The sequence below is a fragment of the Gracilinanus agilis genome, chromosome 2 (genome assembly GCF_016433145.1).
Source record: "Gracilinanus agilis isolate LMUSP501 chromosome 2, AgileGrace, whole genome shotgun sequence".
NCBI classification, from domain to species: Eukaryota; Metazoa; Chordata; class Mammalia; order Didelphimorphia; family Didelphidae; genus Gracilinanus; species Gracilinanus agilis.
Window position 1 is genome coordinate 320,707,105 of NC_058131.1, and position 19,334 is coordinate 320,726,438.

A 19,334-nucleotide genomic window follows, 5' to 3' on the forward strand; every position below is an offset into this window, starting at 1 on the left:
ACTCTTTGCAAGTACTAATTATAACTCCTCTAGGAGTAGATAATTTCTTAATTTAACTGTGGTTAAAATACATACACACATACCTCTTGGTAATAAATCACCTGGTGACAATTCTTTAATTAATAAATACATCAACAAAAATATAGTCAGTGATACTCTGTGCCAGGAAACTGTACTAGATGCAAGGGAAACAAAAAGAAATAATAATAGGAGTAGCATTTATCTAGAGATTTAAGGTTTGTAAAGTGCTTTAGAAATATCTTATTTTATCTTCACAGAATTCCTAGGAGGTGCTGTGATTATACCAATATTACTGAGGCAGATAGGGATTAAGTGCCTTGCCTGGGGTCATAAGGCTTTTAAGTATCAGAGGCAAAACTTGAAAGCAAATCTTCTTGACTCCAAGTCCAGTGTTCTATCCTCTGTGCCGCCTAGCTGTCTAAATGAAAAACATGAAAAAAGAACCCCTATTCTAAAGAAGTTTACATTCTATCAGAGAAGGCAATAAATAGAAAGTAATTATAGAGAAGGAAGATATAAATAAGGGGGGGGGGGTACAGAAAGGTTTTGTGTAAAAGACAGAATCTGAACTTCCTCTTGAAGAAAATTATAGATTCTATGATGTAGAGGTGAAGGCACCACAGAGGGCAAGTGCAAAGTCATAGAAGTTAAGGAGTGCTATATATGATGAATAGTGAGAAAGTCAGTTTGGTTGGACTCTGCATGTGGGGAGAGGAGTAATGTATGATGATCCTGAAAATGTAGGTGGAGATCAGGTTGTGAAGAATTTTATTTTATTTATTCATTTTATTGATACTGATGTTTTTAATCTTTAAAATTAATTAACTTAATTAATTTAGAATATTTTTCCATGGTTCCATAATTCATGTTCTTTTCCTCTCCTTCCTCCAACCCCCTCCTGGTGTCATTGAACAATTCCACTGGGTTTTACATGTATCATTGTTCAAAACCTATTTCCATATTATTACTACTTGCAATAGAGTGATCATTTAAAGTCAACATCTCTAATCATATCCCCATCGAACCATGTGATCAATCATATGTTTTTCTTCTGCAGTTCTTTCTCTGAATGTGGATAGCATTCTTTCTCATAAGTCCCTCAGAGTTGTCCAGGATCACTGCATTGCTGCTAGTAGAGAAGTCCATTATGTTAAATTTTGCCACAGTGTATCAGTCTCTTTGTACAATGTTCTCCTGGTTCAGCTCCTTTCACTATGCATCAATTCCTGGAAGTCTTTCCTGTTCACATGGAATTCCTCCAGTTCATTATTCCTTTCAGCACAATAGTATCAGATCACTATCAGATACCACAATTTGTTCAGCCATTCCCCAAACGATGGGCACCCCCTCATTTACCAATTTTTTGCCACCTCAAAGAGCATAGCTATAAATATTTTTTACAAGTATTTTTCCCTATTATCTCTTTGGGGTACAAACCCAGCAGTAGTATTGCTGGATCAAAGAGTAGGCATTCTTTTAAAGCCCTTTGGGCATAGTTCCAAATTGCCTTCCAGAATGGTTTGATCAATTCAGATTGTGAAGAATTTTAAAAGCTAAATGAAAGTTTATATTTGATCCTAGAAGCAATAGGGAGTCACTGGAATTTAATAAGTAGAGGAGAAGCACTGTCAGAAGAATGCTTAAGTCTCCCCCTCCAGTTCGATTCACAGATGCAGAGTCCCCAAAGATGAACTCCAAAGGAGAAGTTGTTTAAAGGTGAAGTCCCTTGGACAGGAAGTTCGGGACTTCTTATAGTCCTTTTTCCATATCCCTTCCCTTCCCTTCCCCACTTTATGGAACCAAGTACAGTCTTTCAATTTGCCTAGCACTGCCCAGGGGCAGGGCAGTGGCCTTTGGAATTGTCACCCACTCTAGCAAGTGACTTGTGAACTCTCATACTTAGTGACTGGTAAGGTACTAAGTAGGGGTACTTAAGTTTTTGATTAACTTAAAAGTTGCTGATTGATAGACGAAAGAGAGTTTGATTCACTTTCACAAAAGTATAAAATCTCAAGGAAGAAAATCACTATTTAAAAATTAAAATTGGCTAAGGGGATGCTAATGATTCATGAGACATCAAGAAACAATGAAACAAAGTAAAAAAATTGAAGAAAAAAGTAAACACGGAATATCTCATAGGAAAAACAACTGAATTAGAAATTTGATCAGGCGGCTTTAATTTTAAGAATCATTGGACTACTTAAAAACCAAGAACAAAAAAAAGGCCAATACATCATATTTCAAAAAATTATAAAGGAAAACTGCATAGATGTCTTAGAATCAAAGGACAAAGTAGAAATCAAAAGAATCCACTGGATACTTCCTAAAAAGAATACCAAAGTGAAAACTCCCAAAGGTCAAGGAGAAAAGACTGCAAACAGCCAGAAAAAAAACACAATTCAATAATGAGAAGTCATAGTCAGGATCATACAAGACTTAGCACTATTAAAAAAACTACATAAAAAAGAAAACGAGCCTTAGAATATGATTCCAGAAAGTGAAGGAGCTAGGATTATAATCATGAATAACCAACCCAGAAAAACTAATAATTCTCCCATGGGAAAGTAGACATTTAATGAAACAGAGAACTTTTAAGTATTCCTGATAGAAAGACAAGATTGGAATAGAATATTTAAAAATTCAAACATAATACTGAAGAGAAGCATAAAAATGTAACAGAGAGTGAGAAATCATGAGGGTCTAAATAAAATTAAACTGTATATATTCCTACATAGGAAGGAAGATGATACATTTAATCTCTCAAAAGTTTATCAATACTAGGGCTGTTAAAAGGAATCTACTTAGAAAGAGTATGGGTGTTAGCCTATTATTCTGAGATGCCACCAAAAGAAAAAAGGAAGGGTAAGAGGGATGTCCTAGGAGAGATGGGTAAAGGAAAGGAAGAATGGGGAAAATTATCTTATATAAAGGGAGCATGTGAGGGAAAGCTTATGCAAGAGAGGAAAGAGTTTATGCAATAGACAACACTTGAATTTCACTCTTATTGGAACTAGTTCAAGGAAGAAAAAAAAATATATATATATACACACACATACTACTGGGTATAGATATTCATCTTACCCAATAGGGAGACAGAAAGGATTTGGGTTTAGAGAAAGGTGGTGGTAATAGTGGGAACAAGGGGAAAGGTATACTAAGGGTGGCAGTGGTCAGGAACAAAATAGCCTTTTGAGGGGACAAGATAAAAAAGTGAAAGATAAGTATAAAAGAATAGTTTAGAGGGAAATTATGTAGTTAACAATCATTGCTGTAAATGTAAATGGAATGAATTTATCCCACAAAATGGAAGAGGTTAGTAGAATGGTTTAGAAACAAGCATCTGACAATGTGTTGTTTATAAGAGACATACTTAAAAGAAAGATATACACAGAGTTAAATTAATGGGCTGTAGCAGAATCTATTATATTTCAGCTGAAATATTAAAGGCAGATGCAGCAATCATGACCTCAAAGAAAGGGCAAAAATATACTCACAGAAAAAATCAGAGAAACATTTTGATAAAAGGTACCATAGATAATGGATAAATATTGATATTGAACATATATACACCAAATGGCATAGCACCCAAACTTGTGAAGGAAAAATTAAATGAATTACAAGAAGAGACAGATAGTAAAACTGTTAAAGCAAGGGACCTTAGCCTACCCTTCTAAGACTTCTGATCTATCCACAAAATAAACAAGAGAAGTTAAGGAGATGAACAGAATTTGAGAAAATTAGATATGCTATACCTCTGCTGAATAATGAATAGGAATAGAAAGAAATATGCCTATTTTCTCAGCTCTACAGGACACCTTCTCAAAAACTGATGATATATCAGAGCATAAAAGCTTCACAAACAAAGGCAGAAAAGAAGAAATATGAAATGCATCTTTTTAGTACTAAGATACAATAAAAATTACATAAAATAAAGGGCTTTTGAAGCATAGATTAAAAATTAATTGGAAACTAAATGATCTATTCCTATGTGTGGGTAAAAGAACAAATCATAAGAACAATGAATGATTTCATTAGATAATAATGCCAATAAAACAACATACCAAAATTTGTGGGATGCAGAGAAAGCAGGGGTCAAAAGAAAATTTATATCTTTAAATGCTTTCATTAACAAAAGAGAAAAAGAGCAGATCAAAAAATGCATTGTGCACGCAACTCAAAAAACTAGATTAAATAACAAATTAATACTCTTCCAATTAGACACAAAAACAGGAAAAACTCCTTAACAAAACACAAAAGCCATTGGCTAATTCAATTACAAGAAGAAGAAAAAAAAACCTTTAACTATAAAAAAGGAATTAAGCATGTTTAGTATGTATAAATATTTGATTAATCATGATTGATATTTAGTAATGACTAATAGTAATATCTTACAGGGTACTTGTAAATAAACTATGTTTTATAAATATTAAAGCATCATATAAATGTGAATTATTAACAATGAAATACTTATACTTCATCTATATGAAGAAGGCACTGTAACACAGAAGAAGAGAATTTTTCTTAGAGAATTAGGGGAAAATAAGATTCGGAAGAATATCATACCTTACAGTTCCTTCAGACACATTTGGCACTGAAAGTGTCACATCAAGAGAGATCTGGCACTGGCCTCGTAAGATAGACATCATCCTTAGGGCCTCTACTTCACTTCTGGGAGCATTCACTGATGCACAGCCCAAGTAAGTAAGTTTGCTAAAGACCACACTGTCCTCATCTGCCACTGGTGTAAAAGGACTGGACTCTTCAGAATCTGAACAAAAGAAGGGAAATCGTGAATGGACAATTTTCTCACTTTGTTGGTCAGAATATATTTGGTGCAAAAAAATCTATAAGCAAAGTATAGGTTTTTAAACTGTTAAGTGTCAAGGAGAACATGTAGCCCAATCTTACAAAACAAGACCAATGGAAGCCAATATGCCACTTTGGCATGAATTATTAATATTTAATATTAACTGATTTTTTGAAACTGCTTATCACTTGTACTCTTATTCTAAAATGTGAAGCATGGGATATGGATAATATTCATAAGATTCTCTTCTTGTTTTTAATCAGATTAAATGTAGATTCATTTAAGCTCCCTGAGGTCAAGGATCTTGAATCTTATCTAAATAATCTATGTTCCCCCAGCACTTTACACAGGGACCTGTATTTTTCCTCCCTTTTATTGACAAACTCTTAGAAAATCTGCCTATTCTTCTTGCCTCTCACTTTTCTCTCACTTCATTCACTCTTCATACCTTTGTAAGAAAGCTTGGGACTCTCACTCAAATGAAACTCATCTCTTACATAACCAATGACTCTGTCATAGTATGTCAAATTTGATGATTTTTTTTCCCATCAGTTCTCACCATTTTAGATCTTTCCATAGTATTTCACACTGTTCACCTCTTTTCTTCTCGGACTTTTTTTTTTTCCATTTTGGTTTTTATCGCAGTGCTCTCTTAGATTTCTTCCTGTATGTCTGACCATTCCATCTCAGAATCCTTTGTTGAATCATTATCCACATTGTGCCTACTCAATGCTGTGGCTCTCTCTTGGGCCCTTTTCTCTGTTTTTTCTATACACTTTCTTTTAATGAACACATTAACTATAATGGGTTTAATTAATATATCTGTGACTTGTGGCTTTTAAAGATTTTACAACTTGGGCCTAACCTAAATTTTGCCAATCACGGTATACAGGAATCATCTTTCCATCCTCTGTGATCCAGCCAAGCTGGCATTCTTTCTCTTTTCTCACACATAACATTCTATACTCTGTCTTTGTGCTTTGACACTGACTCTTCTTTATACCTAGAATGCATTCTTTCCCTTCCTCCTTCCTGGCTTCTATTTCACAGAATCTTTCATTTCTTTCAAACTTAGCTTAAACACCATGTTCTACAAGACAACTTTTCTGAGCCTCCCTATGGCCACTGCTATCTTCAAGAAATTACCTTTAGATCTATTCAGTATGGAATATGTATTGTATGTATGTGTGGGTATATACATGTATGCACGCATGCATACTTTCTCCCTCAGAAAAAAAAATTTGTAAGAAGGGACTATTTCACTGCTGTCTTTGTTTTTCCAGGGAATAATACAGTGCCTGGCACAGAGCAGGTGCTTAATAAATGCTTGTTGATTGATGACTGAAAGATCTATATATCCAACTCTAATCTACTTCCTGAACTCTAAACCCACATCAACTGCCTCTGAGATGTTCTGAACTGTATATCCCACAGGCACTTCAAACACCAATATGTTAAAACAGAATTCATCTTTTCCCTCAAACCTACCCTCCATTTTGACCATCCTTTTAGTTCCCTCTCCCTTTCTCCATATGTCCAAACAGCTGCCAAATCTTGATGATTCTCCCTACGGACTTGGCCTCTTTTGTATTTGTCCCCTTTTCTCTACTCATACAGATACTACCTTTGTTCAGGCCTTAATCACCTCTGGGTGGGATTACTTTACTTCAGCAGCCCCAAATTATTCTCCCTATCTCACAGCTGTCTCCTCTCAAATCTGTTCTTCTACATATTTGCCAAAGTAACTTTGTTAAAGCAGAGGTCTTAAAATCTCTTCTCAACTTAGCAAATTCCAATGGTCAAATATATGTTATTCTTTTTTAGTTTTCAAAGCCAAAGTTGATTCTACCTATCTTTCTAATCTTATTATATCTTAAATCCTAAAACTGCACTAAGACTTTTGGGATACCTTACATATTACTTCTTTTCATGTAATCTATAGTCAATTCAAATTGACCTATTTCCTATTACTCACAAAAAAAAAAATCCTGTGCCTCTGCACAGACTGTCTCACATTTATGAATCTATTCCCTCCTGACATTCACTTCTCAAAATTCCAACTGTCAAAGCTCAGCTTAAGTACCATCTTATACATGAAGTCTTTTCTTATTCCTCAAGGTACAATTGTTCTCCTTCCTCTAGCAAATTACTTTTCATTACTATATTTATTTTGTATATACACACACATCTTTCCTGATAAAATGTAAGCTATTTGAAGGCAGAAACTATTTCATTTCTGTTTCTGTAGCTCCAGTGTCTGGTATATGGTAGATACGATAAAATGCTTGTTGACTAACTGTAGGAACCAGATTATTGTTGAATAAATAACGTTTCATCATCAAAAACTGCAGACTACTACAATGCATACAAATACATAAAACCCTTGTCCTGTGAATCAGATGTGTGCTTTCCCTCTTGCATGAAGCTTTTCACATTCTTTTCCTGCCTAAAGATATCAATGGGGGCAGCTGGGTAGCTCAGTGGATTGAGAGTCAGGCCTAGAGACAGAAAGTCCTAGGTTCAAAGCCAGCCTCAGACACTTCCCAGCTGTGTGACCCCAGGCAAGTCACTTGACCCCCATTGCCCACCCTTACCACTCTTCCACCTAAGAGCCAACACATAGAAGTTAAGGGTTCAAAAAAATAAAATAAAAAATAAAATAAATTTTCAATAGTTAAATTCTTTATTAAGGCCTTAGTTATCTTGAACCTGAACCACCATAGAACCTTTTTATAACTATTCTATTTTCTTTAAATATATCACAGCAAAAATCACTTTTCTTACTTCTGCTATTAACTACTATCTTCCCCTCCACAGAGATGATTCCTTTTGACTTCTCTATTTGAGTCAAAACAATTTTATTTTAATTATCTTCATATCTTCCATACCCCTTTATAAATAAAAATGAGAGGTTTTAAGTGCCTGTGTGAAAAGCATGGTACTTAGGAAGGCCAAGGAGTTTAGATAAGACATGAACACAGTTATAAAATGAAGTGTTATTTTAGGTCTAATGAGGAAAACAACTATTGGATGAAATCAGGGAAGGCTCTGTGGAAATTTAATTTGAATAAGGCTTCAAGAATGCAACCAAATTCAACAAGCATTTACTAAATGTCTACAATTGTCAATGAAAATGAGGATAAGAAGACAACAAAAAACCCATGAAAAGTGCTTGTGGAATGGATTTGATAGTAGGAGAATAATGCAGATAACACACACTGATAAATATTAGTTTTCTCTCTCTAATCCTCTAACCTTCTTTTCATATTCCTCTTGCTCTTGAACACTTGCTATAGGAAGGCTGGCCACTGGTAATGAATTTATTTTAGTCATAGCAACTCTTGAAAACATCTTCTAAGTTAAGGAAGGGGTTTAATTTATATTGCTAGAGGCAATGTCCACACAGAGAAAATCATGGATATGTTGAATTACTTAGAAAAGATAAAAGATATTAGAAGAGATCAGGTAACTACTGTTTCACACATCTGCCAAAATATAATCATCTAAACCACAGGTCAGATCATGTCATTCAGTGATTTCCTCTTTCTTTTAGGATATAATACAAATTCATGTTTTCTTTACAATCTGGCTTCAACTTAACTTCCTGGACTTATTTGTATTACTCTCCTATATGTTCTAGCCAATATGGTCTATTTGCTATTCATCAAATTACACATTCCATTTCCTGCTTCTTTGCCTTCTTACTAGGTCTCCCTCACACCTGGAATCTGTTCTATTCTCACCTCTACTTCCTTAAAGAATCAACTCATGTGTCACTTCTTAATAGAAACCATTCCTGATCTACCTGGTTGTTGGCACTTTAACCCTCAATAAATTATATCATATATATTTATCAATTTACATTTTGTATCCCCTAGGAATTTAAATTCCTTAGGGGCATAAACTTTTTGTTATTGATATCATATGTTTTAATACCTAGCACTGTGCTTTATAAAGAGGAAGCATTTAATAAAGGCTTATTTGTTGAACTGACTCGATAAGAAATACATTCAAAAGGAAATTTAGATGGTGCTTTTATATCCACCAACACCTTAGAATAAAAGTTCCTAGAAAGGAGGAACTGTATTTGTATCTGTTCTGAAAAGAACAGGATACAGAATGGATATAAATATGAAAAGAGCATCAACTCTAATCTCAGAACCTAAGTTCTGGTTCTTGTTGCTAACTCTCTGTGATCTTGGGCAATTAATTTCAACTCTTTGGGTCTCAGTTTCCTTATATGGATTGGATTAGAAGACTTCAAGTTCTTTCATAATAGAACAGAATCTCAGGCAATGGAACATTCCTAACCTCCTTGTCCAGGTTTCACTGGCAGGCTCATCTCTGGTTTCTGGAGTCCTGCTAAGGACACTGGGTTAATAGTAGACGAAGTGGAAAGTTCATTCACAAGGGGTCCGTCTCCTTCTCCGTCAATTTGTGTTCTTTCCATATGTTCCTTGTCACCATCTTCCATTGGTGGGTCCATCAGTACATCCTCTAGTTCTTTCTGCAGCTGCTGTTCACTTCCATTCCCTACAATCTAAGGGTCATAAACACATGCAATCAGCAAGGGCAGAAGAACAGCAATAATTAAAAAAGAGTCTATGCTTCAAATAAATCAGTAGCCTTTCTTATAATACTAAGATATCTTCCATTGCTTGTTGAAAAAAAAAAAAGAACAACTCAAGATGCAGCAAGTGGAATTGTAGCTGCATTCTCAAATCATACATTTCTCCTTCAATACTTCATTTGAAAATTTGTTATTTCATCGAATGTTTCATTGGTTGCAATTGTCTCCCCACCAAAATTTATGGGAGGGAGAAAAGTGTTGACCTGTTGGCCAATTCTTCTGTTGACAAGTCATTTCTTAAAAAAAAAAAAATCCTTACCTTCTGTCTTAGAATTGATACTATGTATTAGTTCCGAGGCAGAAGAGGGATAAGGGATAGGCAACTAGAATTAAGTGACTTGCCCAGGATCACACAGCTAGGTAGGAAGAGTTTCTGAGGCCAGATTTGAACCCAGGACATCTCATCTCTAGGCCTGGCTCTCTATCCACTGAGCTACCCACCTGCCCCTTAAATTATGTATTTTTGAGGTACTAAAATAAATGAATGAATATATGACAGCCTACTAAGGCTGTTTGATTCAATATTCCTAGAGTTTACTAAACTAGCACCCACTGACATTTTCTTATTTTTATATGCCAAATAGATCAAAGTGCCTATACTAATGAGACACTACTGGTGTCCTTTAATACTATGGAAAATAACTATAAAATATTTATGATTGTAACTTTAAAAAAGTCTTCTACTGGATCAGCAAATATACTTTATATTTTATCATATCTACATCAAATAAATATCATCTAGTATTTTTGAGGAAACCTGCTGTGATATGAACAGGTACCTCTAGCTTTGACACATTCAGACTAAAAGTAGTAAAAAGCCCTATTCAATGCAGAATGAATACATTTCTTTTCTTGCCTTATTTCCATCCATTAAGTGATCATGATCAAAGCCAAAAAGTACAAGAGCAAAGTGAGACTGGCCTGTAATAATAACAAACAAGCTTAGATTCATGTTCTTAAACAACTTAGAAAAAAGGCAATGTTGAAAGAAAAAAAATACAACAAAAAACAAAGACAGATTTGGAGGGCATCCTTTTTAATAAAACAAGTATTAATGGAACAAACACTATGGGCATGGCACTATGCTGGATATAGTAGGGGAGAAAAATAAGAATAAGCCTTCATCTCCATCCTTATGCAACTTACAGTAAAATGGGAAAGTTCCACAAAAAGTATAATATTAGGTGAAATGCAAAAATGTCACTAGGTAGGCATAACAAAATCTTATGGCTGCTGGTTAAAAGTTTGCAATAGTTCTTTTAAGAACTATTTATTCCTATTTTTTGGAGAATGACTTTTGTCATACATATCTTTTCGATGCCTATATAGTTTGTATGTCAGATTCGCATCAGACATACTTGGAACAAAGATTTTTCTGTCATGTAACTTCTCTTATCATAGTTTTATTAATTTTATTTGTGCCCAATGTAACAAAACTAATAAAGAATGAAGCCTATATTTGAACTCTGTGATTATATAACTAAAACATATTATAACTATTAAAAAAAGCAAAAGGAACGGCAAGATCAAAGTTATACTTTAGAAGAACTAATCTTACAGGAGTTTGCAGGATAGTTCAGGGATACTGGACAGTGGTGGACTGAGAGGAGATGGATGAGAGAAGGGTAGGAAGGTAGATTTATGAAGCAAGGAAAAAGGCGAACATGACTGTTTTTGAACATCTCTTGTATGTATATATGTCCCCTTCTCTGCTCTGATGCCACCCTCTTCCCCCATCCCCAACCCCCTGCCAGGGAGAGGCCTTTTTCACCTTGAAGTTGCTGCAATAGCCTGATGGTTGGTCTTTCTACCTCAGTTCTATCCTCACTCCAGTTCATCATTCATTTAACTAGGAAGGTGATCTTCCTAGAGTAGTGATGGGAAAACTATTCCCCGTGGGCCAGATCCAGGCCTTAGTTTGCCCATCACTGCCTTAAGCAATTCCCTAATCACTACATCTGGATTAGCCATAGTATGATATTCTCTGTATAAGAAATATTATTTAATTTACCAAAAATTTATTTAGTACCTCCTATTTGTAAGACATTGTGCTAGGAATACAAAGTAAAAATTGATATAAGCCCAAGAGCTTAAAGAACTTATGTTCTATCAGGAAAAGCATGAAGGATGGAATGGAAGTAGGAGAGAATACAGGCAGGAAGACTATATAAGATTCCTTTAAAATAAACAACTAATCTTCCCTATCCCTCTCACAGGGGAAAAAACAATATTCAGCTATCTTTGGATTAAAAAATTGACTCATAAAAGGCCTAGAAATTCCAGTTGATTTGCTGATTGTCTATGTCTAACATGTAAAATTCATCACAATATGAAGCAAAGAGACTTGATTTTTGCATTTGAAATCTCTTTTTTCCAATAGATGCAGCTTTAGAGAGAACAGTTTTTTTTAAAAAACCAATAGCAACAGACCATAAAGAACATGAGTCAAAGTAACTTTAATCCACTATTGCCATAAATTTGGTAGCAAGATTTTTGTTACAAAAATGCTGAGCCTGAGGTCAAAAGACCGACAAGTTTGAATCCCTGCTCTGACATTTGCTAGCTCTATAGTCCTAGAGAAGTCACTTCCCTTCTTTGAGTTAATCTATTTCACAAGGCTTCTAGGAGAAAAGTACTTTGTAACTATAAAGATCTATAGAAACTAGTTATTATTGTGACTGTCAATTCATTTCTGGAAAGAGTAACTACATACTAAGATACATTTTTTACAAAAAGAAACTTAAGAAAATGACTACAATCTGTTAGGATTTTTAAAACAAAGAGAGACTTCATATATCATCATTTTATGGATGAAGAATCTGAGATCCAGAAGTCACTTATCCAAGCCCTCACAGGTAATAAGAGACAAAGTCAAGATTCATCATGGGAGCAAGATTCAAATCGAGCTTTTCTAGCTCAAAATTAAGTGGTCTTTTCACTACACTATGCCACTTGCTCAGAATCACATTAACAAATGAAGTCAGTCACAACAAATTAACCACAAGTTATCAAACACAAATTTTCATTATGATTTTTAGAATATGAGCCCTAACAATACCCTTTAACTTCATGAGTCACTGAGGTGGTACAGGAAACTTAAAATAAACATTGAGAAATAAAAGCAAGTGAGGTTCTAAAATGTAAATTTAACAATATGTGCAATGGGGAAACAAAGAAGCTTTCCCAATAAATACAACAATAAAGCAAGAATGTTCCTTTTACTTGTTATATGAAATAATTCTAGAAGATGACAAGGTAATCCACTGTATCCCAAGCCAATGCTAGTCATCTTGACTTTTATCTTGATACTGGTCTTTGATGACTCAGGAAACGTTGACTTTGTACAACTCAGCTCACTTAAATCCAACTCACATGCAAGTCAAAACATCACCCTATGATGCCTCTAGTCCTCTTCAAAAATGAAGGATGAACATCAACACCACCACCAAGCTATATAGGCAACTAAAGGAAATATATAACCAAAGCCACTCTCCAAAAGATGTGTCAAAAATAGTAACATATGGTTCTCAAAAGAAAAATCACAAACTACTAACCATATGAAAGAATGGGTCAAATTGTAATAAGAAAAATATAATCAAAAGAGCCCTAAACTTCAAGCCTATTTCCAGCAAAGTGGGAGAGATGACAAAAGAAGGAAACAATGTTGGAGGGGTGTGTAGGGAAACATACTCTAATGTACTGGGAGAAGTGATATGAACTGGTTCAATCATTCAGGAAAACAGTTTGGAATATAGATAGATGAGTATAGACATAGAAATAATGTCTTTATTATATACATATTATATATATATATATATATATATATATATATATATATATATATATATAGCAAGAAGGGAGGAGTAGTGGGGGAAGTCTGGGTACAGGTTTAGCTATATAGGGAAATATAGATAGGTGATCTGAAAATAAAAGATATGAAAAATAGTTCTTAAAAGAAACAACTGGGGCAGCTGGATGGCTCAGTGGATTGAGAACCAGGCCTAGAAATAGACAGGAGGTCCTAGGTTCAAATCTGGCCTCAAACACTTCCTAGCTGTGTGACCCTGGGCAGTCACTTAACCCCCACTGCCTAGCCCTTACCACTCTTCTGTCTTGGAACCAATATACAGTATTGATTCTAAGATGGAAGGTAAGGGTTAAAAAAAAAGGAAGCAACTGAAGATCCAATTTAGATATCTTTTGTTTCTTATATGACAGGCTCCATGATATAGTGAGTAAAGAATCTGGACCCAAGAATATGTGGGTTTTAAATCCTGTCTCTGATACATAAGTGGTCCTAGCAACTCTCTAAGATTATAAATTGCAAAGGAAGTGTCAACCTGCACTGACCAAGTAAGTTATTCACCACAAGCTTCCCACACAAATGAAATAAATCCAATATCCATCCTATAATTTTTATTATATTGCATTATGCAAAAGATATGTCTTTAACTAAAGTAGAAGAAGCAACTTAGAAGTTATCCTGAACCTTCAAAATACAAAGATGTTCTGACAAATCCAGAAAGGCTATTTAATAAACAACAAAAATTGTGCTAACAATTCTAAAAATGAGAAAAGCTTGAAAAAAACAACTAAAGGTCTGTTTTCAGTGTAAAAAAAAATTAAATTGACAGTGAGTTACAAAAAATTCATGGAATGTCAGAACAAGAAGGGACCTTAGAGATCACTCTATGGACTACAAGTGACTAGAGGGAAGCTTTGGAGTGAAGGGTTTATACATCCATAAACACACACCAAGCACTGCCATTTTGAACTTTAATTACAACAAAATGTAGTATTCTATTCCTCATCCTCAACTTGATGTATCCTCATGCCTATATTACTCAATTGTCTCCCTTCCCAAAAATGTTCCACTTTAGATTTGCCAACCCTATTATGTCCTCTGGAATTCTTGTTCCATAATTAAGGAGCTTTTAACCCTCTTTCTAATTCTTTCCATCTCTAAGGCCTTGTTTAAATTAAACATGGCTCCCCTCTCAATGATACTGACTCAAGACTCTTTCTAGTAGAGGCTACTTTTAATCTTTTATCATCAACTCTTTGGTATTGGTGAAGGAGTTGGAATACTATTTGTTCTTTACTGTCCCTTCCAGACCCTCCCTTGCCTACCTTTACTAAACTACCTCTGTTTTTCAGAGGTTCACGCTAACCAAATTAATTGATCAATTTAGATCCTGATGGCTGTTATAGGCTCCTGGGACATTCTCCTTCCTTCCTCAGTGAGTTCAGTGCCTGTCTCCTAGTCTTTCTCTTTTTCCCAGCTCCTGCTTTCATACTAAATGAATTCAAAATACATAATGATCTTTTCAAATACTCTAATTTCCCAGTTCCCCATCTACTCAATTTCCATGACTTACTCCTCTCTTCCACCTCAACTAGACACAGAGATGGTCAGTCACATCCGTGACCTTGTAACATCCACAAGTGTTCTACTTTCTTGTTCATAAACTCTAAAATTCCTTTATGTGATCATAATCTTATATATGTTGTCTTTCCTATTAGAATGCAAGAAATAGTTCATGTGGCAGAAAACTTAGATATGAGTTCTGGTGTGGCTACATTTAGCTGTGTGATATCTGAGGCATGCTTGCTTTTTCTTTTCTGAGCTTTAGTTTCTTTACTTACAAAACAGGATGATAGGAACCCTGATACTACGTATGTCACAGAGTTGGTGAGGAAAATACTTTGTAGAAATGCAAAGTATAATTATTGGCAGCAAAACTGAACCAAGAATCTACAACTGCTGAATGCTAGTCTAAATTTTACAAACCCCACAAAAGAGCTGATACTTAGATACCTATATTTATTATCATTATGACTATTAATAATAATAACAAATTCAACAGGAAAGGATGCTAAATAAGGAGATTTTTTTAATGTTAGATTCCTACAGTGTTAAGAGTTGAAAAGGAACCAGGAGATTATCTAGTTAAACGTAGTCATCTTATAGAGGAAGAAACTGAGGCAGTAATTTGATCGTTTACACAGATAGTAGCAGAGTTTGTCCTGAAAGCAGACTTTTTGATTCCTAGACCGGTGCTTTTTCTACATCAAGGGAGGACATTTGAGATAATATCTGTTTGAGAAATGCCTACATCAACATTGTTCATGTTGTTGCATTTTTTTTAAAATGTCACTTTAAAAAATATATTTTATAGATGCCTTTTGCCATGGAGGTGGGGAGGATTCTATAAGACTAAACATCCAATATAGTGACTGCTTCTGTGGTATAGGAGATAGAGCACTAGTTCTGAAGGTAGGTAAGATTCTACCCTCTTCAAATTCTACCTTAGACATGTAATAGCTGTGTAACTGAAAGTGTTTTTATAATGTTACCAATGATTCCTTAAACACTTGATCTAATGGCCTCTTCTTAATACTCATTCTTAACTTTTCCCAGTCTTTGACACTGATGATCATCCTTGTCTTGATACTCTCTCCTCTCTAGATTTTCATGACACTACTATCTTCTGTTCTCCTCCTACCTGTCTGACTTCTCAGTCTCCTTAGCTAGATCTTCATTGAGGTCATGTCCATTAATCTTGGGACTTTTCCAGTGTTCAGTCCTGTAACCATATCTCTTTTCCCTCTATATTATTTCATCTAATCAGCTGCCATGGATTCAATTATGATCTCTATGCTGATGTTTCTCAGATTTACTTATTAGTCTCATATCTCCAACTATCTATCAAACCGCTTGAATTGGATGTCCGTCCCATAGATACTTCACTCAACATGTTAAAAAATAAACTCATTATTCCCCCCTGCTCCTCACCCCCAACTCTCCCCTCTTTCTAATTTTCTTATCATCACTGAAAGCACTTCCATCCTCTAGTTACCCAGGCTCAAAATCTAGGTATCATTTTCATTCTTTTTCATCTTCCATATCCATTTTTTTGCCTGGTACTTTAAAAAAAAAACAAACCCCAACTGTTTCAATCAGCAAGAATTTACCTTCTCTATATCTTAAATACCACCCTCCCCCCAAAAAAAGAAGAAAAATAAAATTCCTGTTAGGCAACACAGATTTTCAAGGACATATATGTATATATACACAAGTATATTTTCACATATCCATATGTATATAGAGGTTAAAAAGTACAGAGACATAAATGTATATATACACACACATCAATTCATTTTACACTCACCTCTGTATAAGGAAATTGGCAGTAGGTTTCATTGATAGTTCTATCTAGGACAGTGATGGTGAACCAATGGCATGAGTGCCAAAGATGGCATTCAGAGCTCTCTCTGTGGGTATGCATGCCGCTACCCCCTCCCCAAGAATTCATTACTAGGAAAGCAGTGGTACTCAGATGGAGCTGCTCCTTTCCCCCTCTCCACTACCTGACAACATTTTTTTACTTCACCCACCCCTCTGGCCAGCAGCCAATGGGAGCACTTCCTCCCTCCACTGTGTGGAGTAAGATGCTCAGGTGGGTGGGTGGGAGGTGGCTCACATGCTACATGAGGATGCAGTGCAGACCTCAGCCTGTTGTGTCTGTGGCAAAGATGATTCCTGTGGTGGGGTTGGAGAAGAGCTCAGTTTGAAGGGAGCATAGCTCACGGTGTGGAATATAACTGGAGAGGTGCAGGGCAGAGCACAATGCTGGGACCAATCTCCTCCCCCTCTCTATACACACCTCTCATCACCCAGAAGCACAACGGGAGTGCTTCCTTCTTCATCCCCCATCTGGGGTAAAGGGGGGTGGCAGCAGGTGAGGTGGGGGGGGCAAGGCATGGCATTTGGTCTCTACGGGGGATGGGGAATAGTACTCTGTCTAAAACAGTGATTCCTAAAGTGGGCGCCACTGCCCCCAGTGGGTGCTGCAACGATCCAGGGGAGCGGTGATGGCTACAGATGCATTTATCTTCCCTATTAATTGCTATTAAAATTAAAAAAAATTAATTTCCAGGGGCGCTAAGTAATATTTTTTCTGGAAAGGCGGTGGTAGGCCAAAAAAGTTTGGGAACCACTGGTCTAAAAATTTTGACATCATTGCTCTAGGATTATGGCTAGTTATTATTTTTTAAATTTATTTAATTTAGAATATTTTTCCATGGTTGCATAATTTATATTCTTCCTTCCCTTCTTCTCTTCCCCCTCCGATAGCCAGTGAGTAATTCAACTGGGTTTTACATGTATCATTGATCAAGACCTATTTTTATATGGCTAGTTATTATGCTAAGAGTTCCTAAGTCTTTTAAAGTTTGATTTTTTTGTTGTTTTTAAATAAATTGTTCTAGTTCTGCTTATTTCTCTTTGTATCAGTTCACATAAATCACCCCATGTTTCTCAAAAACCATTCTTTCATCATTTTTACAGCACAATAGCATCCCAACACATTTATATACCATAATTTTAGTTGTTCCTCAAATGATGGCTTCCTCTTCACTTTCAAATTATTTGCTACCCAAAAAGTTGTAATAAATATTGTTGTACATTCCTTGTTATGTTTTGCTTAGGAATAATCTCTCCCTTAATCTACCCTTTCTTTATTACCCTTCTTTCCCCTTTCCTTCCTATTTCCCTGTTGAGTGAGATGTATTTCTGTACTCAGTTGTGTGTATTTTTTCTTTCTTTAAACAGTTCAGATGAGTGAGGTTCAAGAGTTGCCCATCCTTTCACGCTTCTTTATTGTTTGTATAAACTTTTACTTGTATATCTTGAGTAAGAGAAATAATTTTCCCTAACTTTCTTCTAGTGTATTCCTTTCCCTAATGTATTCCTTTTTTCTCCCTTTCCATTTTCCTTTTAAAATTGTGAAGACATAAAAGAACCATTTTCGGCATTTCTGTCTAATCAAACTACCTTTATGACCCCTAATGAGGGGACACATATATCATTTATGTTATCTCTTTAAGTTTCTCTTGACTGTTCTTTTTTATTTCAAAGTTTATATACGGCTCAGATCTTTTCATAAGAAGTGTTTGAATATCCTCTATTCATTAAACATCCATTTCCCCACTTTAGGTCTATACTTTTGCTGGGTAAGCTGTTCTTAGTTGTAAGCTTATATGTAAGCTGTCTTGAATACTGTATTCCAAGCTCTATACTTCTTTAAAGTTGTGATGACTAAATTGATTCTGACTGTGGCTCTTCAGTACTTGAATTCTTTCTTCCTGGTTCTTGTAGCATTTTTTTCTCTGACTTGGAAGTTTTGGATTTTGGCTATAATGTTTCTGAGATTTCATTTTGGGGTTTCTTTTGAGAGGTAATTGGTGGATTCCAATACACTTTTCCTTCTGGTTCCAAGAGATCTAGGCAGTTTTCTTTTATAATTTCTTGAAATATGAATACTAGGGTATGGCCCAGTAATCCTTAGAATTTTTTTCCTTGGTCTTTTTTCCAGATCAGTTGTTTTTTGCTATGAAATACTTAAATTTTTTTTTTAGTCTTTAAGTTTGTTTTAATATTTTTTTTTCAAAGATGCCATTGGCTTCTATTTGGTCTATACTAATTTTCAGAAGGTTTGTGGCTTGGTCAATATTTTATACTTCTTATGCCAAGCTGATAATTCCTTTTCTAATTCCTCTATAGTTCTTACCTGTTTTCCATTTCCCCCTTTAAATGCTCTCATTTCATTTATAAGACATTTTTAATTCTTGGGAAAAAATAACCCAAAAAACAAAGTTAAGACCCTCTTGTTTCTTGTCATCTACAAATTCTAGTTGAATGTCTATCCAAAATATATTTTCCTATGAAGATTTTTCTTGTAGGTATTTTAGAACCATTATTTTCTGGATTTGTTTTGAGTATCTGTCATCATAATCTCTCTCTCTCTCTCTTTTTTTTTTTTTTTTTTTTTTTTTTTTGCACATGGTCTTGATATCAGGGCCAAACTCTGCATA

General features: G+C 35.2%; 1 protein-coding gene across 1 annotated transcript in view; it reads right to left on the reverse strand.

The window, feature by feature from the left end:
• RABGAP1 (RAB GTPase activating protein 1) overlaps positions 1-19,334 on the reverse strand; it is a 186,399-nt gene that overhangs the window by 152,177 nt on the left and 14,888 nt on the right. Inside the window, exons 2-3 of the mRNA XM_044664252.1 lie at positions 9,140-9,368; positions 4,585-4,789 (exon numbers count right to left, since the gene is read on the reverse strand). Of these exons, the coding sequence (XP_044520187.1) occupies positions 4,585-4,789; positions 9,140-9,368 (434 nt within the window). The remainder of the gene's footprint in view (positions 1-4,584; positions 4,790-9,139; positions 9,369-19,334) is intronic.